Source organism: Drosophila hydei, unplaced genomic scaffold, assembly GCF_003285905.1.
Source record: "Drosophila hydei strain 15085-1641.00,03,60 unplaced genomic scaffold, DhydRS2 tig00008134-arrow-pilon, whole genome shotgun sequence".
NCBI classification, from domain to species: domain Eukaryota; kingdom Metazoa; phylum Arthropoda; class Insecta; order Diptera; family Drosophilidae; genus Drosophila; species Drosophila hydei.
The window spans coordinates 2,454,199-2,473,729 of record NW_022045843.1 but is presented as its reverse complement, the minus strand read 5'-3'; the positions used below and the strand labels follow the sequence as shown (position 1 = coordinate 2,473,729).

The following is a 19,531-nucleotide window of genomic DNA, read 5'->3' as shown; positions in this document are numbered from 1 at the left end:
ATATAACTTCAATATTCACATTTTGATTTCACTGCATTTTTTTATTGTTACTTTTCTTGTCTTCCACTATAGATACATATATATATATATATCAGTTATATATGTGTCTGTACATATGCTGGCAGATTTCGCCTGTGTGTATATGTATGTATTGTATGTACATATACATTTATGTATGTAATCCTCTGTGTAGTTTGGTTCAACAAAAGGAAAATTAAAATGCAAGCTCTCATTTGTTTATGCAACGTTCCACGCCTAATTGATGGCCGGGGGCTGCGGCGGCGGCGCTCCGTCTGGATTGTTATCCCGACGACTTGGCTTATTGTTGGTCAATTGACGCCAAGTGCTTGGGTTCACGATATACATGAACATGGCCAATAGCATAAATACCATGGCTATGGTAAAACTGTTACCAGAGTCGCTGCCAGTCAGCGCCTGACCCGGTTGCAAAACGCGTCCACTAACTGCGCAATATGAAAAAGAAAATATATTAAGGGGAAGTTTATGAAAATTGAAACCAATTCAATTTACCATCTATGCACTCGGTATCCGTACAAGCATTCTGATTCTGACGTATCTGTTGATAATAAATATGTATGTAAATTAAATTCATTTACATATATTGTGCACAGTTAGCTCGTCTACTTACAAAATTGATAAGCCTTTGCATCGCCAATTCATGCGTCGAGATGCATTCGCAGCCATCGAACTCGTCTGCCATAATTGGAAATTCTCTTGTTTGGCGATGCTTCTGCAATAATAAATATAAAAAATTGGCGATTTGTTTATAAATGGGGACAATCAATAATAATCCCTATAAGAGTATATAACGTTATATTATGCACTATTATTAACAATTTTGGACTGACGTGGCAAACTACAAAGCGTAACAACAATATACAACTGGCAACAATATCAAATATTGTTTGAAATGTACTCAACTGAAACGAATTTTTATATTCTTTTTTTTCTCTCTCTTCGGTTTGTTTTGTGGTCGTTGCTGTTTTTGCAAGCGAAACAACACTGCTAATAAATGATTAGAGCTGGAACGTAACTCTCAGATAATAGAGCTCCCAGCCAAAAAAAGTACACATATAGTACTAAAAATTATATATATACGTATATATATATACATATATACATAGCTGCATACGGTAAAAATCGCAGTTGATGAACTGCTCTATGGTTGAAATGCCTTAAAGTTATCTTATGTTTTCGTTCTTTCAAGCTTTTAAACTATGTTTAAAACATGCAATTTTATATAAATTTTAAATTTATTTTTATATGAAACGGGAGTAGAAATTTTGATAGTAAATTTTATTTCTAAATGTTAATTTTTTGAATATGTTGATGGAAAAAGCCATTTTTAATTTAGTTTTTTTCTTGTAAAGATAAGATCTCAAACTATTTCTCATATACGAAAAGACAAATAAACATAATATATAATAACATAATTAAATTTATAATTATTATTTAATTATAAAAAAATTATTATTTCGTTGAAAAATATATATTTGTATGGTGCATATATTATAACTTTGTCAGGTTTCTAAAAATGATTAAAATTAAAAAAAATATTAGTATCTATTAAAAATTGGCATATTTTCATGTGCCTTTTCAATATAATGTGTTTTCACTGTATATGTCGTTAGTATTTCTGATAAAGTAGTTGCTTGAATTTAGAGCGAGAGAGCCGCATTAATACGCCATCATCTTAAATAGCCTAAACAATAATTTGAAGCATTGCCTATGTGCCTCTCTGTGTGACACACAAACAAGTACTGCAAGTACTCTATGCATGTGTTAGTATGCCACAGCAATAGAAATAGAACTGTTCTCATCCAAGCTTTGCTTCCAATACACACAATCGACCTTGGACAGAAACGCCTATGAATTAAAGATTACAAATATAAGCACAAAGCTTTAAATGTAATTAATAGTATAAGGAAATCACATATTTGATTATACATACACACACACACGCACAGCCTCACGCACGCATATGTTTGTTTGTTTGTGTAACAAGTGTAGGTGATTGGACTTTCACGCAAACATATAGTTGCGAGCATCTGCGGGATTAGCTAAGCTAAACTAATTAAAAGTCTATTAAAACACAAACGTATATTATATTAGTAAATTTTAGGTCAATTGACATATGGATTTTTTACAAAATAAAATAATGAAGTCACTTGCATATTTGATTGTTTTGCTTTCTGTATTTGGGTCCCTTCCAATGGAAATTATGCAGTGGGGACGTAAACAAAGTGCATTAGCTATGTTTTTTGCTACCTGCGACAACTATAACTAAATTTATCTTGTTTAATTGAAGTATTATTATTCACTGGTGTGCTGTTTCTGCTTTTTACATTTGATTTATATTTTATCTCAGTTTCAAAGCTGTGTTTATTAAGACAGATTAACACTATTTATTTTCTTACCAATTGGAATTGGAATGAGCGACTGGAAATCACATATGGTAGTGTTGGTAAACGTGCGGCATGGCAATGCACTTAAAAATCTTACTGCCAGAACTGCAAAATTTGTGTATAACTACTTTGACTAATTTTTTGGGCGCGTATTTATAATCAAATTTCTTGTGTTGATTTGTTGCGAATGCGACTTAAGCCAAGTCGCCTAGTTTTGTGAGTGGGCGCATAGATGGGCGAGAGCGCATCTTCACTTTTACGCTTACAAATTCGCTTTCTTTCGAGGCGTGGCGAATCTTGCGAGCAGCTGCGCTCCCTCATAGAGGGTGGAGGGTTTTCTTCATCCTCTTTTACATTGTTTTCCTTGTGGCTTGGCATTGGCGTGCTTGTCGCTGCAGCCAGTGAAGCAAATCTTCTAATCGGCGTATGACCGGCATCATCATTGCAATTCTCTGATTTCCGCTTTTGCTTCCGTCTTTTATTGAGGGATAAGAGATTACGTCGTGTTATTATCGAACTCTTTGTATCGCTGTCCAGAGGCGAACGCTCCGAGAGCTGTGTTAAAGAACATTGGAGCTCTGTTGTGCCTTTGGGTGTCTCGAATATGAGATCTTGTGAATGTTGATTATGTTCTAGTGGGAAAGCTGTATTCAAGCCAATGCCTTTCTCTGGTTCTATGTCAAGCGGGTAGATTCCATCGATAGTTTCAATTGTTAGCTTAGGCTTTCCTCTTTCCTTAAGCCCTCTTTGGCTAGTTTTGCTGAGGTTGGTGGCTACTGACTTGCCTTTTGCTGTGCAGTCTTCATCAAACCACTCCTTTGTTGTCAGTGGTTGATTGACTTCCAAATCTGCCATTAGCATAGCAGCCTTCTGCCTCATCTCTTTCGTTAATTTGAGCACCTTGTTCGAAGCAGTGTGAAATTCAATACATTCAGATATATTTGGTTGAGCATTTTCATCATCTTCTCTTATTAACTGAGAACAACTATCTTTAGCTTTAGTCGTCATCGTGTTTTCCTTCACTTCAATTCTATTTAACAAGTCTTCTGTTGCTACTGGGGGATTCGCATTAACAGCTTCCAAATCAGACATTAGCATAGCAGCCTTCTGCCTCATTTCGTTTGTTAATTTCAGAACCTTATTTGAAGCTGTATGAAACTCGACTGGATTTAAAATTTCAGCCCGCAAATGATCATTAGCAATTTCTATTGTTGTTTGGGAGCAGCTAGCCTCAACCTTTTGATGAATCTCGATTGATTCATGTGGATCCGCATTCACAGTTTCCAAATCAGCCATCAGCATCGCTGCCTTCTGTCTCATCTCCTTGGTTAATGTAAGAGCTCTATTCGAAGCAGTACGAAATTCAATATTTTCAAAAAGTTCATTTTGTTTATACTCTGTCTTATGCTGTGCACGGCTAGTCACTTCTTTTGGTTGCTGTCTAGCATCTGGTATATCTATGGGCTGCCATTCGCTAAATGGTATTATCTCCAATTGATTACTAACGTCGAGCTCATCCCGTTTGCTGTCTGGTATATCCATTGGCTGCCATTCACTAAAGGGAATCCCCGCAAGCAAATCACAGTCTGTAGCTACTTCATCTCTCCTCGAGGCTGACGCATGTTCTATTTTTTGCATGTTTTTGATTGTTATATCATCCCCCGCTTGATCGTCGACAACTATTTCCAAATCAGCCATCAGCATAGCTGCTTTTGTTTTCATTGCCTCTGTTAATTTCATTGCCTTATTCGATGCAGTGCGAAATTGAATGCTTGCTGAATTATCAGTAGGATATCTAGCTTCTACTACTTTACTTATCTCTTGGAAGTAGCCAGTTTCTGCCTTTGCCTGTGCCTTTTGAATTTTCATTGGTTTGCCTGTTCGCTCTACAGGATCCCACTCACTGAATGCATTCACCTGCATCTCCATCTCCTGATTGCAAGTCCTTCCTTGTTGCTCGTCTGTGCTGAGCTTCTCTATATCCATGGGCTGCCACTCACTTAAGGCTATTTCCTCAAGCAATTCAATCTCTGAAGAGCCCTTAGCTTCCTCCAACTGAGTCTTTACAGAATATACTTTCTTATCATCACATAAGTGGGTATCTAAAGGATTGATATAATTAAGTTTTTAAAAATATATTGTATATGTAATTATCGATTTGGAAAGTACCTCGTAATTTCTCAACTGTTTGTACATTTTCATATCTAAATAGTGAAAAATCAGCATTATCTGTAAGAAGAAAAAAAAAAATTGAGTATTTATATATGCGGCACATTTTCAATAAGTTCAGGTTTAAAATTTGCGGTTCGATTTTCGAATCGCTAGAATAATAATCGACAATCGAATTTACGTTGCCCGGTAAATTTAAAACTCCTTACTCATTGTATACCTATTGTTAATAAGTCTTACCTATTATTTTACTATCACAGTTGTCATCAAGATATTTACATTGCTCGGTGCTGCCAATAAAGTAACCATTGTCTTCCAGAATACCTGTTGGTTCGTCGTCCTCGTAGTCTTTCGCTTCCAATACTGTAGAATTCTTCAATTCCATTTGCATATCGGGTAGATTAATCGATTTATTTGCATTGCCTTGAGTGTTGAAGAACGCACTCAAATTCTGCAAATTCTCACAGATCTTCTGTGAGCTATTCACATCGAAGACGCAATTGGTCCTTGTGGGCACTTGGGGGTTGTAATCCTCTTGCACAGACAGTTCCGAGGAAGAGCAGCTCAAGCAGTCCTCAATATCAGCTCTGGCTGCTGGTCCACTAATTTCGGATCGTGTCTTTCCAAAGGTTTTGATTTTTTTGTTACGAAAACGAAACCAGGGCGAATAATCTTCTAGTAACAGTTCCTCGTCGTCCTCCGTGTATGTGGGTGACGAACAGAAATCCCTCAGTATTAGCTGTACAATGTTCTCTGAATCTGTTGCATCTACCTCTGGCTCGACTTTATCTGTGTTTTCTACATCATCTTGTTCCAACATGGATTGCAACGAAGTAAAATTTTGTGATGCTGGTATAAGACGCACTCGCACTGGCTCTTGCTGTGCACGCAGGCAGTCCAACCGATCTGCCTCAAAAATTCGGTATTCACGCAATTCCCATTCTTCCAATTGTGACTCTTGCTTTGAGTTTCCACATGAGCCTCGTGATCGCGTCGGCAGATTAGCCGATACATTGTAGCTGTGGGGATCTCTTCTACGTTTGCGTATGGAACAATTACCACTTAATTCTGTTGGATTTGCCTCTATGCTGTAGCCATCATCATCATCATCTGCCATGTTCAACAAGCTAATCCATGCCTCAATTCTCGGATGGCGAATTTTAGAGCCGCTATGTTTATATATTTTAATAATCGATAGGTCTTTCATCTGTAATCGTCTGCAGTTGCTAGAGTTGCCACATATTTCAATTATTATGTACCAACATGTCTAACTATTGTACATAAATATACTAAAATATATTTGTTTACTTAATGTGTAAAGTTAATATTAATTATAAATTTAAATATAAGATATAAATATATTCATATTTTCATTCAAAAGTTTAGGTGTACAATTTTGAAATTAAATAAATACTAGTTTTCGGTACATTTCCAACTCGAGCGTTGTTTAGCACTCTACCTCCTTATCGATAATATTTATTAGTTTCGTCTGCTTTCTTAGTGCTGTTGAATCAAAGTCAGAGTTGAGTTATCCTGGATAATGGGCATACCTACAGCGGTGCTGCGTACCCAGCTAATGGGCTTGACCAACTTTATTGGGACACACAAAGACCAGGCGGACAAGTACCGCCAGCTGCTAAAAAACGTACTCGCAAACACCGGCCCCGAATTGATCGATACACTAAAACTCTTTGTTGAGGCCATTGTCAATGAGCATGTTAGCTTGGTCATTGCGCGCCAGATCCTCAACGATGTGGGTGTCGAGCTAAGTAAACTGCCGGACGACATGTCGAAGCAGCTGTCCCACTTTACCCTCGAGAAGGTTCATCCCCGCGTCATCTCATTCGAGGAGCAAGTGGCCGGCATACGTTTCCATCTAGCCAACATCTACGAGCGCAATCAACAATGGCGAGATGCAGCGACCGTTCTGGTTGGCATACCTTTGGAGACGGGTCAGAAACAATATTCTGTGGAATGCAAGTTGGGCACATATTTGAAAATCGCACGTCTCTATCTGGAGGACAACGATTCGGTGCAGGCCGAACTTTTCATCAATCGAGCCTCTCTACTGCAAGCCGAAACAAACTCCGAAGAGTTGCAGGTGACATTCGCAAAATCATCTTCATCTTCGTATTAATGTTATCAATTAACTGTACCTTAGGTCCTTTACAAAGTTTGCTACGCCCGCGTTCTTGATTATCGTCGCAAATTCATAGAGGCTGCTCAGCGTTACAACGAACTCTCCTATCGCAAAATCGTGGATCAAGGCGAGCGAATGACTGCCTTGAAGAAGGCTCTAATCTGCACAGTTCTAGCCTCGGCTGGACAACAACGTTCTAGAATGTTGGCTACACTCTTCAAGGACGAACGCTGCCAGCATTTACCCGCCTATGGCATACTGGAGAAAATGTATTTGGAGCGCATTATAAGACGCTCGGAGCTACAGGAATTCGAGGCTTTGTTGCAAGATCATCAGAAAGCCGCCACTCCGGATGGCTCGTCCATATTGGATCGTGCGGTCTTTGAGCACAATTTGTTGTCCGCCAGCAAATTGTATAACAACATAACATTCGAGGAATTGGGTGCTCTGTTGGATATACCTGCTGCCAAGGCAGAAAAAATTGCTTCACAGATGATTACGGAGGGACGCATGAATGGGCACATTGATCAAATTTCAGGAATTGTGCACTTCGAGAACCGTGAACTGTTGCCCCAATGGGATCGTCAAATCCAATCGCTATGTTATCAAGTAAATTCCATTATTGAGAAAATAGGTGTGGCCGAACCCGAATGGCTGGATCAACAGAACTGAATAAAACGGAGATTAGCATCATTTGAAAAATCTACTGGGGTTCTCATCCCAATCTGGCAGTTTTTTATAATTTAATTTATACTTGCCTTTGGAGTTCCACATGTAAAATTTCATTTTGAATTTAAGAAATAAATAGCATATGATTCCATGAATCAGTGCACTCAAAAACAAAAACAACAGTAAGAGAAAAATCGTAAAAATATAAATTCAATTTATATATGAAACATGTACATACATATATTCACAATGGTATTTTTCTATTCGTATAATTCACAAAATATTTCTGCACACATATATATATATATATATTTGAATGTGTATACATATATATATGGTATACAATTTTAACTCTTAGACAACTAGCGGAAAGTTTTGCTTTTGTATACAATACAAATACAAAAACAATTGTATATATATAGAGCAGTTTACCTATATATATATATATAAAGTCGTTTATATATACGTATATATTTGATAAGAATAACTAGAAAATTTAAATGTTGAGGGTCCCTTTCGTAACTTGTGTTACCCACGGCCTAAAATTCCAAAAATGAACATTTGAAGTTAACTAAATTAGTAGTAACTAATAAAATAGACTAATTAAATGTACAGAAAAAAATTTAACTAAACAAAATGCAAAACAATTTGCTGGTAAGCAAATCCTATAAAAAATAAACGAAACACTCCTCCGAAATTGTGCATTAAAAACATCCGTATACCAAAGTTTGAAATGGAGACTCTCGATGCTCGCCTTAACTTAAAAATGAAAGTAAAGTCATCCTTGGGTATTCGCCGAGGACTCCTCATTCAGCTGCATTTGCGCTAACGTGCGTACAACAACGCCACGATTCACGGGCGTCAATCCTTGACAGAGACCAACGACAGCATCCAGGGCCACATCCGGACAGTCCTGACAAAGAAAATATATAAATATTAATATATAAACAAAAAAGACTATCATTTAAATAGGCTACCTCTAGCATTTTCGATATTGTGGAGATAATGGCATCCCTCTTCACAGAGTTAACATTTTTGGATACAATCGATTCGGCATTTGTTTGTTCCTGATACCAGCTAACCATTTCCTCATTTTTGTCCCACAAATAGGCCTGCAGAGATACTTATTAATATTTATATATGTAGTGGATAATGGTCATTTAAATTTACCTCAGTGGCGCCCTTTTCCTCGACTAGCCAGCGACGCAGCATCTGCTTGGCTTGACCAACCGAGAGGTTGTCTTGTGCACGCAAGATCTTCTTGATATACGCATCTTCGAGCAGCAGTCGACGTAGACGCCAGTAGAGCCAGCGACGCGAATCACGCCAAGGCACAATTTCGCTTATGCATTCCTTTTCCAGCATGCGCTCAGGCGTATCGTGAAGATCGGCAAAGTGTACGGCAACAGTGTGATACACATGCATGAGAACTGCAATGCGGGCCTTAATCTTCTCATCCAGCTGTGCTGCTTTGACTTTATCGCCAGCGGCGATGGCCTCGTCGTGTTCGCGTTTCAGCTGTAAAGATCAAATTTCGAATTAGCAAACTGTAAAGATTTTATATATATTTTGTCTGCCTCACCCCAATGGTGGTGCCATCTAGGCGATGTATTGTCTTGATCAGATCTTTCTCTTTGTACTTGATCTCGACAATACCCTCCGGTTCAAGCACTCCGCCGCGTGCCTCTGGATCCGCATAGGTTTCCATGTAACGCGGATTGATTAAAGAATCAAGCACAGCCCAGGCACCTCCACGCAGCTCAGCATTGGGTGGCAAATAGATGAGCACTGGCTTTTTGTACTCTCGCAGTCCATCGACAATGTAGGCACCAAATTTGACAATTTGCTCATACATGTCTTTCATTCCGCCGGAGAAGCCACGCCAGTTGGCAAACACAATCAATGGCAGCTCTTCGCGTCCGAAATCTTTGATTGCCTGCGCTGTCTTGTACGATGAATCGGGATACCAAACTTGGCCAGCTTGCTGCAGTGTCTTGGCTTCCGAATCCAAATTTGCGGGATCCGCAGGCATTTCCACCTCCACAGTGCGCGTCTCCACAGCTATAACGCCAACTGGCACACCACCTAAACGGGCACGACCCGTGACCACGGTCTTGGCCCAGGGAGCCATAATTTCACTCCATGAATCACGATCGAAGAAACCATTCTCCCATTCATTGGCATTGGAGGGATTCACACGGCCTGCAAGCATCCAGCGTGGATCATAAGGCGATTTGGTGGGCATAAAATCGACGGGACGATCAATGCGATCACTGGGCAAAATAATGGGCAGATCGCAGCCAATATAAGCGGGAATGTAAGAGAGCCAGTCGAGTATTGTGTAAACACCATCCAGATCGATGGCTTCCGTTTTGTGGGTGACACCATTATTGAACATAATCTGGACGCCACCAAGCTGATTATTGGAGGCATAGACCTTGCGACCAAGCAACTACAATACAAAAGGGAGTATAAGTTTTGGATCTTAGCTAAGATATACGCCTAGAACCTACCTTATTCAAAGCAGCATAGCCCGTGAGAATAATATGCGAATTATCAATCTGTATGACACGCTGGCCAAGACGGACGACATATGAGCCAATGCCGATGGTGCGGCAAGTGACCATGGCAATGGTTACGATTTCCTCATACGCCTGAGATGTTTCACCCGCAATCAAACCTGCGTAGCGTAAATTCTCAACGCCCAGACCGTCATCTTTGCCAATGATATCCGTAATCTTGTAGCGCTGTTCGCCTTCATCTTCGATGAGTATCGCACGCACCGAATTAAGATTCGCTACCTTGGCATAATCCTCAGTGGACAGGTATAGATATTTGAAGCCCTTGTCCGGTTCCTCTGGATCTTCCCATGCGATTTTGAACATGGCTTTTACCTCCTCAGCGAGGCCAATGCGAGCGCCACTGTTAACCGAAATATATATCTGCAGGAAAATGATTTGATATTAAAAAAATATACAATTGAGATTCAAATGAAGATACTTACTCGAGGCACTTTGAGTTGTCGCGCCAGTTGCGACGCCTTGGCAAAGAGCACGTCCTCCTTGATGCCAAAGGAGCCAATCAGATAGGTTAAATCGTTGGCAATCACTATAATTTCGCGACCAGCTGGATACTCGGGCGTGGCCAGCACAATGCGCCAAGCAACCATGCCACACTGCACACAAATATATAGATTAGTCAATTATGTATAAATGTATACTATTCCTACTAGTTAACTCACATTATTCTCGCCTGGTAGACGCTGTAGCTCAACTAGAGTATCGTTCTCCAGGACCAGCTCTTTGCACTCTAGCAATATCTTATCGGGTGTGCGTATGTCGACAGTGGGTCGTGCTTTGGAGAACTCTCTCCAATGACGTTCAGTCATCTGGCGGAACATATCGGGCACATCGTAGACATAGGTGGTGCCATTCGATTGCGCCTGGAAGCGTTTCTGCTGCAAAAAGTCCTTGGTCATATAGGGCGTGGAAATGGGATGGCCATGCAGTGAGCCCTGCTTATCGCCATAGGCATGGAATTTGATCTGTAGAGCAAAGGTGAGCAATGGTTATTCATGATCAACTAAATCGTTTATGTCTATATCAACTTACGATGCCCGTTTCGGGTTCAGTTTGCTCCGTGTACATGGAGATGTCCAGGAAGTATCCTGAATCGTTGGCAATGCACAGACGCACGGCTTGGGTGGGAGATTGTGGTGACTGGCGGATGACCATCTTAAGCTCAGCTTGCAACACACGCAGTTTCCACAAACGTGGACCATAACGCATGATCATCTTAGTGACAGACTCTTCGATTTTCGCTGGATCCATGATGACAGTGGGCACAAAGTTAAGGAAAATATGATTGCAATCGGTGCGCTTGGCATGCGGATGCGAGAAGGCAACCTCCAGTTCATCCATTGCCTCCAACAGCACACGTTCACCCTCATTTTGTAGATACTCAAATGAGGCTTCTTTGGTTATCAAATCGGAGTGACGGATAATGGAACGAATGAAGAAACGATAGTCGGTGACCTCCTGACCCTTCGATACCTTAGCTCTGCCCAAATACAAATGCATTTTCTGGTTAGCCGTGGGCAATGCCTCCAGGTCGTAGGTCTTCATGCGATTCAACTCCAAATGGAAAGCAGATGCTGGCTCCAAATGCCTATAGATGCGATCCTCCTCAAAGTTGTCGCGTGCCCGATACGTAAAGAATTTGGGGAACTGACGTTTCTTGAGCGCGGCAAATGTGATGCGGCGTATGCGTCTCTGATACAGCTCATCGTTGTGCTCCTTGCAATAGTTGCCAAAGATCTGGGACATTTGCACATCATCCATTTCACCAGTCTCCCTCACTGCCACACTTATGATGTGAATGGGCTCCGTGGATTTAGCCTCTTCGGCAGCATTCGCACGCGTGATGGGATCCGAGAGGGAGACATTAATCGATGTACTATGACGACTATCCGAAATGGAGTCCACAGCCTCGACAGCCTCCAAGACCTTGGCACTGACCAGCGCTGGCGAAACAAAGTCCTCCAGCAGATCGAGTATCTCATCCGAGTACATGGAGAAGTGCTCGAAGGAATCGAACGCTGCTATAGCACCTGTGCGCACAAAGGAACTGCCCATCGTTTCGGCAGCTGCCTGATCCAGACCCTCAGGTGAGCTCATGCGCGAGAACAAGCGATTCGGATGCGCTGTTGGCAACAGAAATTGGAAATGCACCAGTGGCAATCCACCGGAGAGCTCCAAGTGCTGTAGACAGGTCAGCTCATAGGAGGTATAGGCACGTCTCACATAGACCTCGAGGGCGGCATTGCAGACAGCTCGATTGGAGTGGTAGAAGAAGTCATGAAGTATGTCAAAGATGGATGTCTCTGACAGTATCAAACGTTGCAAGTTCTCTGGATGGAAATCATGACCGTACATATCGACAGCCGACAGGAAAATGGATTCCATTTGATTGTGGCGCAGCTCATATGCCGGCTGATGGGCAGCAATGAGCACCTGGCGAGAACGTAAGGCCACACGTGAATGTTCCGCTCGATTGAGAGAGGTCAATTCACTCAGTGTGTTGGCCAGTTCGTCGGTTAGGCCTGGCTCATTGGCCCACAGGTGATCGATGAGCAGCGTGACCAAAAGGTTCTTCTTGGCCACCTGCGAGTGCGAGAATATCGTATTGACCACAGTCAACATATCATCTTTGTTGTGCTCACGCACTAGTCCCACACACTTGTCGTAGTGCCCATGCTGGAACTGTGACTCCACATCGTAATATTGACGCAGCAGCTCATGGACGGCGGCCTTCATGCGTCCTCGGATGCCATTCCTGTAGCGTTGCACCAGCTGCACAATGCTCTGAGTGGTCAGGAAGAAGACATCACGATCTGCTCGCTTCTGCAGTGTAGCTGCATGGCTATCGATCACACTCGCTATTTGCTGCGAAGGAAATTGAGCTAAGACGCTCGTGATGTTGCGTTCGTAGAGCGTCATCAGCTTACGAATCTTCTTCTCCACGGATATGGGTATGCGTCCCGATATTGAGGCAATCACCTCCTGCAGTTCGAGCAACGGCAGCGAAGGATCACGCAAACTCTGCATGAATTTCTCAATTATGTCGCGCAGTCGCTGTGCATTGTAGGGCTCTGGCAGACAGTAGCCAGCCAGCGTGTTCTCCAGAATGCTTTTGTAGGTGTTGTGCACACGATTCAATTTCTCGGGCACTGGGGCATTCTCTGGCTGAGGGAATTGGCTCTTGCAGGGCTGGGCTTTGGTCACCAGCGACGGATCATCCAATTCCAAATGACCAAGCAGTGAGCCAGCATCGAGCACAGCGCCAGGGCGACGCACAAAGGTCACAGTGCCTGCCTCCTGGGAGGTCAGGGTCATTACCATTTTCATTACTTCGATCTCAGCGAATGCCTGTCCCTTGGTTACATGTGCGCCATCCTCGACAATCAAATTGATCAGCTTACCAGTCGAGGGACTGCGCAGCAGAGAAGGATCGTTCTCCTTCTCAAAGACGCACGTTTGATTGCCAATGACGATGCGGTAACGATCCACTTCCTCTCTCATATAGGTGGTATACGAAGCGCCCTCAAACGAGATGAGCAGACCACTGTCCGACAGCCTATGAACTTCAATCTCCTTGAACGAATTGTTCATGAGCAGAAAATATGAATTGTGTCCACTTTTGGCTGCTTGCACTTTGTAGCGTAAGCCGCCGTTGATCAACTCCACATCCACCACATTGGTCAACGTGTTGGCCGCCTGGATTTGACCCTTTTCTAATGAGGTCTGGAAACTGGAGAATGCCTGAGTTATCTGACGATCTGCAATGTGCAGCGCACCACACATGACACCAAGAATGATATCCGGCTTCTCGGATTGGACACGCTCCGCAATCAACGCATCCAGCCAGGCGGTGTCTATGCTATTGTCAAGGAAACGATTCGTTTCAAGCAGCGTAATCAGATATTCAACTGTTGTACGGAAATCACCGCGAATGGATAACTCCTTGAGGGCAATTACCAGATTCTCACGTGCCTGCTGACGATTTTCGCCCCAGGAGAAGCAATGTCCGAATTGTGAATCCGCAAATTCGTGCAAGCCACCTGATGCAGCCACACTGAAGTAGCCCCAGACATTCTTGCTGGAACGGAAGTTGAGCTCCTGCACGGTGCCGGAACTGGGCTTGAAACCTTCATCGGGATTCTCGGAGGTGATGCGTGCGGCAATGACGTGGCCCGAAGGACGTGGCTTATTTGGTGGATTCTCAAAATCAATTACGGATGAACCCCACGGCGATTCGCCATAGAGCAAACGTATATCCTTCAATCGATACAGAGGTATGCCCATTCCAATTTGTAGCTGACAGGCGGGCAAATTGACATCGGCTACCATTTCCGTGCAAGGATGCTCCACCTGCAGACGCGGATTGAGCTCAAGGAAGAAATATCTACCCTCGGGATCGTACAGATATTCAACCGTGCCGGCGCTGACATAGCCAACCATCTTGGCCAGGCGCACTGCCGCCTTCTCCATGTCCTCAAAGACCTCTGGCTGTGCCACGATAGCGGGTGCTTCCTCAATGATCTTCTGATGACGTCGCTGTATGGAACAATCACGCCCGAATAAACTGATGGCATTGCCAAATTGATCCGCTAGCAACTGAACTTCCAAATGACGTGCACCGCTTGCCAGTTTCATGACAAAGATGGGCGAGCCGGGCACCTCGGCCTGCACCTGACGGAATAGACCGGGAAACTCCTCGGCGGTGTCCACTCGGCGAATGCCTTTGCCGCCACCGCCCTCCGAAGCCTTAATCATAACAGGAAAGCCTAATAAGACAGAAGCTTAGTTTAGTTTATCCACATGAAAGTCCAATGTTAATCTTTTACCAATCTTGGCCACAGCTGCCAGCCCCTGTTCCACATTGGTGACGCAGCCACGAGCAAAGAGTTCACTGGAAATTTTAATCTTTTTGCCACTGTATTGAGCCTTCAGATCCGAGCCAGACCATGGCAAAGTGGGTATATCAGCTGTTTGGGCCACAATCGATGAAGCCACCTTATCGCCCAACGCCCACATCGCACGTTCTGGCGGTCCAAGGAACACGAGGCCCTCCTTGTGCAACAGTTCCGGCAATTTGGGATTCTCCGATGCATGTCCCCAGCCCGCCCACACGGCCTGTGGAAAAATGAATATAAACAGTTTCTCTTTATTAGTAAAATGCCAATAAATTACTAATTGAATTAAGTGTGTGAGTGTCTAGTTTAGATGGTTGATAACGCTGGCTTATGACGGCCATTAAATCAATTGTGACGTCGGAGCTTCGTAATACATATGGATAGATTGTATAAAAGACCTTCTGTGCTTTTATTCATACAAATATTTAAGCCTATTATTATCTTTTAATAGACTTTACTGCTATAAACATGTTCGACTGTCTATAATAATAACCATTCTAATAATAACATATATATTTATATTTAATTATAGATATACATATGTATAAATATATAAAGATATGATTAGATATCAGTAGATAATATTGTACCCTATATATACTATATATATGCACACATATATATAAATACTATATAATTATCTTATGCCCTATAGATAAGAAACAATTGTTTTTATATGTATATACATATATTTTATATATATTTATAATATATATATTTATACACACATCAACTTCGTCATTTAATTAATATCACACACTCACAAAAAAATGCAACTAGTGCCATAAGCAAAGTTGAGAAGCCCACTTGAATTCATGAGAATCGAGGAGGAGGGCGTTTACTTGAAAGCAAATATTGATTTTAGTCTTACTACGCACTCTATTGCTTTACGACTCTCTTTTATTTGGCTTTAACATTTTTTCGGTTACTCCTCTCTGCTGTATGATCTCTCTCTTCTGTTATTTTGCTCTGTCTCTCTCTCTCTCTCTCTCTTACATGAATGTATTCTTATTATCTCTAAGTAATTCAATTTCAATCTCTTCTCTTTCTGTGACTAATTCACAAACAGCCTCTAAGAGATCTAATATATCTTCCTCTTTCTCGCTTTACCTATTCAAACAAACTGGATTTGTGAAATCAGAGAAATGGAAAGACTTAAATAAATTAGAATTACTAATTTAGGTGCCTAAATTTTACGATATATCTATGTATATTTAGTCTTAGTTTTACCAGATAAAGGTATCTTCATTTCTTCGAAGATAATAAATGAGAATTTGTGGATCAAAATACTTTTTATGGACCCATTTATCTTTCTATTTATCTTTTGTTATTATACTCAGTTATCTCTATTGTAGAGTGATAAATGCTCTTATTTATAAACCTTAATATTTTAGCAATAAAGTCTAAGACGTATATAATTGAATGATACTATAAAAATATTAAGTCTTATGCCTGTGCTAAATAATTTAAGAGCTGTTATAGTCTTTTGGAAACATAAAACTTTAATTAGTAAGACAAATATTCCAAAATACTCGAAATCATGAGTATACTCGAATATATAAATTTGATATAATATATATAATTTCAATCAAAATCTAAGTTTTTTCTAATGTAGAACTGATAAAAGCTAATCTATTTTTTTTTAAAACCATTAAAGCTTTAATTTAAAACATTATTAAATGTAGCACAGTGTAATCTATGAAGTGGGTGCTCGTAAAAAACAAATAGCGACTATCCCAAGTATATGGACACACACACAAATATAGATGTTTAGAATTGAAATCGAACGTAGCACATGGCTTTGGGTACGGCCCATACAAGTAAATAGAAATCATACGATACAAAGTTTAGAGGAAACCTTTAGCAAGTGATACTTAAATAGAAAATTTACCTGAACTTGTGTGCGAAGTGCAATATCCACAATTAGCTCAACGTTCGCATAGTTGTTGTTGTTGGAGCCGCCGGGCACCGGAACGTAATGATCAGCCATCTTAATATATTCGGCATTGGCCTTCAGATCCTCGGGCGTGACCATAACCACAAATCGTACCGCTCGCTCGTTCTTGAACATCTCGTAGGACCAGCGACGTATCGACCGCATGCACTTAACAGCCGCAATGCCATTGTTGGCAATCAGTACTCGATTGATTACACGATTGCCACCGAAACGCTTAACAAACTCCTCCGTGGTGGCAATATGAAAGTCACGATCCTGATGGCGATCCTGGCCAAGACCAGTGCGCGACATGCTGGGTCTGCAAAGGCAAAAACGAAATGAGCATTGAACTCGATATGTATATTTGTAAATTTAAAAAAAAATTGTATATATATATTTTTTAACTAACAGGTGTGAGAGTTCGCACTTAGAATACACAAGAAAAAAACTGCAACACTTTAACCTTCGCAAATCATTACTAAAAGAAAATAAGAAAAAACATCTGCGGAAGTTAAAATCAGCTGTTTACAGTTCAAAAGCGAGGGTTAGCCGAGAAACTTTCTTTCTTTTATCACTGACTTCACATTAAGTTCGAAAATGTTACACACCAGCCTTGCTTATAGCTTGCATACATATGTATATATTTACTACAGTGCACAACATATTTTATTGGAAAACTAATATATCCTTTGTAAGGATGAGCCATTATTTTGCTCATCATTTGTGTGGCCGTATAGATAAAGCTAACTAATGAGTAAAAAAATATTTGCAAAGTTTCATTTAAAACAAAGAAACAAAAAAAACAATCGTTTAACTCCGTCTGCACAATTTTGTAGCATAGTGTTAAATTGACGCTTGCTGTGGGTCAATGTTAGATAAGTTTAAGAGTGTGAGAAAGAGAGCGGGAGGAGTTGAAGCAACAGCAAATGGAATTTTAAACGGCATTTTGGCAAACCGGTTTTCTACCAAATCATGAGAGGAAGAAAAAGTTTTTATTTTTGTAATGCCGCATTTTGTAAAGCTTTCAACAATGTTTACTTTGTTCACAAGCTCGTGGCCTCACTCACTCTCTCAGTCTGCGCTATCGCACTCTATATATTTGGCAAATGGAGGACGCGTTTGGCATATGCAAGTCAATTATTTTGTTGCTATAAAAATAATTATGCGTGATTTGTATATGAAAATAGTTTAGAGCTGATTTACTTTATGGTGCCGGCAGTTGTCACGCCTAATAAAGATGTTGACGCATTGTTGTTGTTGTTGCTGTGCATGTGGTTGTCATCGATGCTGCTGCCGCTGCCGTTGTTGTTGTGGCACAGATCAATTGCCACAATATTGGGTATAGCACTTGATGCATTGTTGTTGTCCGTTGTTGTTGGCAACAGTTCTTCACCTGTTTCCACAAGCACAAAACGTTTGCTGGCGCGTCGCTTTAACATCTTAGCAAACGCAATTAGGGCCAAGATCATTCAAGTCCAAAGTTTACAACGCTCTACTCTACTCGAGTTTACCGCCTAATTTAATATATTGTTATATTTCTATATATATATTATGCAAGTGAATTATGACTAATCAACACCAACGTGCAGTGCGACTTTCACCGCTATGAATAATCACTAAAACTAATGTGCCAGCGGGTCAGTGGTAAAGAAGAAGATATATCGAAAAAGAAAAAAAAAATCACACGCGAGAATTGTGTTTTGGCCAACGCGCTGCTTAATATGCTATGGCGACCGACGGGCACGGCAAGTGCTTACAAACTGGCAGCAAAGGCAATGCCGACAGCACAAACGACCCGGTGGCAATGACGTTACTCATTCGACACATGGCCTCTGCGAGAGCGAGAGTGAGCGAATGAGCTGACGCAGAGGAAGCAAAAGCTAAAAGAGTATTTGGATAAATTGTTTAACTCTCATCGACAGCACCGCCGCTTTGTTTGTTATTATGAATGAAAGAAAAAGATGAAAAAATCGCAAACAATAATAATTCTCTTTAACTACCACCTGCAGCTGTAGCTTTTTACTCTGAAGTGCTGCTGCACAGCTGACTGTTATGCTCTTAAAAAGATGCCGCAATTTAAAAATTAAAGAGACGCTCTCTTAAATTGCGGCACGTTGTTATTGCTCTATTGCCATCTCTTTCTGTGAAACTCGCTCCATTTGTTTGCCATGGAGAGCATAGTAAATAATTCTTATTCTTATTCTTATTGTTTTTTTTTTTTTTTTGGTAACTAACCTCAGACGCTTGCGTCGCTCTGCTATGTCGCCATTTTGACAAATATCGCTTTGCATTTTCTGCGGAAACTGATCGCCGGCTTCACCCGCTTCAATTGCCTCCTTCTCATCGATTTCATCACCTACCTGTCACACACAAGAAAAGAACCGTTGTTAAATAATTAAACTTCATTTGATTTTGGTTTAAGATGATTACCAAAAAACTTGGACGATCGCCATCTGTGGGAGTGGCTTGTGTCGTTTCGCCGCTTGTCGTTGACTCCTGTTCGCTCATCTTGTTATTGTATTTGTTGTCAATGTCGTTGTTATTGTTATTAATATTGTTAATATGAAAATTGTTCAATTCGTTAAAAACGCTGCTCTCCTTCAACTGCTCGCACAGGCCATCAACGTCCGCTTTGAGGCTCTCGCTAGAGAATTTCACTTTTTTAATGCAAGGCTTGGGAAAACGTTGCTTTTGCTGCGGCTGATGCTGCTGTTGTT

At 41.1% G+C, this 19,531-nt stretch overlaps 4 protein-coding genes across 9 annotated transcripts; 1 reads left to right on the top strand and 3 right to left on the bottom strand.

Moving 5' to 3' along the window:
• Positions 1 to 50: 50 nt before the first annotated feature.
• On the bottom strand, positions 51 to 2,533 carry LOC111604087 (small integral membrane protein 14). Of its 5 annotated transcripts, none has more exons than XM_023321981.2 (4): positions 2,439 to 2,533; positions 650 to 751; positions 532 to 577; positions 51 to 464 (listed from the first exon to the last, which is right to left on the bottom strand). In XM_023321981.2, the coding sequence occupies exons 2-4, from the start codon at positions 719 to 721 to the stop codon at positions 256 to 258; spliced, it is 327 nt and encodes a 108-aa protein (XP_023177749.2). In that variant the 5' UTR covers positions 722 to 751; positions 2,439 to 2,533; the 3' UTR covers positions 51 to 255. The 5 variants fall into 5 exon arrangements, with proteins under 5 accessions (XP_023177749.2, XP_023177747.2, XP_023177750.2 ...); XM_023321979.2 differs by lacking the exon at positions 2,439 to 2,533 and adding an exon at positions 2,194 to 2,432; XM_023321982.2 differs by lacking the exon at positions 2,439 to 2,533 and adding an exon at positions 2,290 to 2,432.
• A 28-nt stretch (positions 2,534 to 2,561) lies between these two features.
• Positions 2,562 to 5,819, bottom strand: LOC111604086 (breast cancer type 2 susceptibility protein homolog). The gene is made up of 3 exons (XM_023321977.2): positions 4,836 to 5,819; positions 4,596 to 4,655; positions 2,562 to 4,528 (listed from the first exon to the last, which is right to left on the bottom strand). The coding sequence occupies exons 1-3, from the start codon at positions 5,800 to 5,802 to the stop codon at positions 2,586 to 2,588; spliced, it is 2,970 nt and encodes a 989-aa protein (XP_023177745.2). The 5' UTR covers positions 5,803 to 5,819; the 3' UTR covers positions 2,562 to 2,585.
• Positions 5,820 to 6,014: 195 nt separating this feature from the next.
• On the top strand, positions 6,015 to 7,575 carry LOC111604120 (COP9 signalosome complex subunit 4). Its single transcript, XM_023322030.2, has 2 exons — positions 6,015 to 6,696; positions 6,757 to 7,575. The coding sequence occupies exons 1-2, from the start codon at positions 6,136 to 6,138 to the stop codon at positions 7,405 to 7,407; spliced, it is 1,212 nt and encodes a 403-aa protein (XP_023177798.1). The 5' UTR covers positions 6,015 to 6,135; the 3' UTR covers positions 7,408 to 7,575.
• Positions 7,576 to 7,848: 273 nt separating this feature from the next.
• On the bottom strand, positions 7,849 to 19,531 carry LOC111604185 (acetyl-CoA carboxylase). Of its 2 annotated transcripts, XM_023322141.2 has the most exons (12): positions 19,245 to 19,531; positions 19,050 to 19,174; positions 16,770 to 17,133; positions 14,810 to 15,098; positions 11,016 to 14,749; positions 10,646 to 10,948; positions 10,409 to 10,579; positions 9,918 to 10,346; positions 8,987 to 9,856; positions 8,575 to 8,922; positions 8,382 to 8,516; positions 7,849 to 8,317 (listed from the first exon to the last, which is right to left on the bottom strand). In XM_023322141.2, exons 1-12 carry the CDS (start codon positions 19,320 to 19,322, stop codon positions 8,183 to 8,185), a joined length of 6,981 nt encoding a protein of 2,326 aa, XP_023177909.2. In that variant the 5' UTR covers positions 19,323 to 19,531; the 3' UTR covers positions 7,849 to 8,182. The 2 variants fall into 2 exon arrangements, with proteins under 2 accessions (XP_023177909.2, XP_023177908.2); XM_023322140.2 differs by lacking the exons at positions 19,050 to 19,174; positions 19,245 to 19,531 and adding an exon at positions 18,018 to 18,295.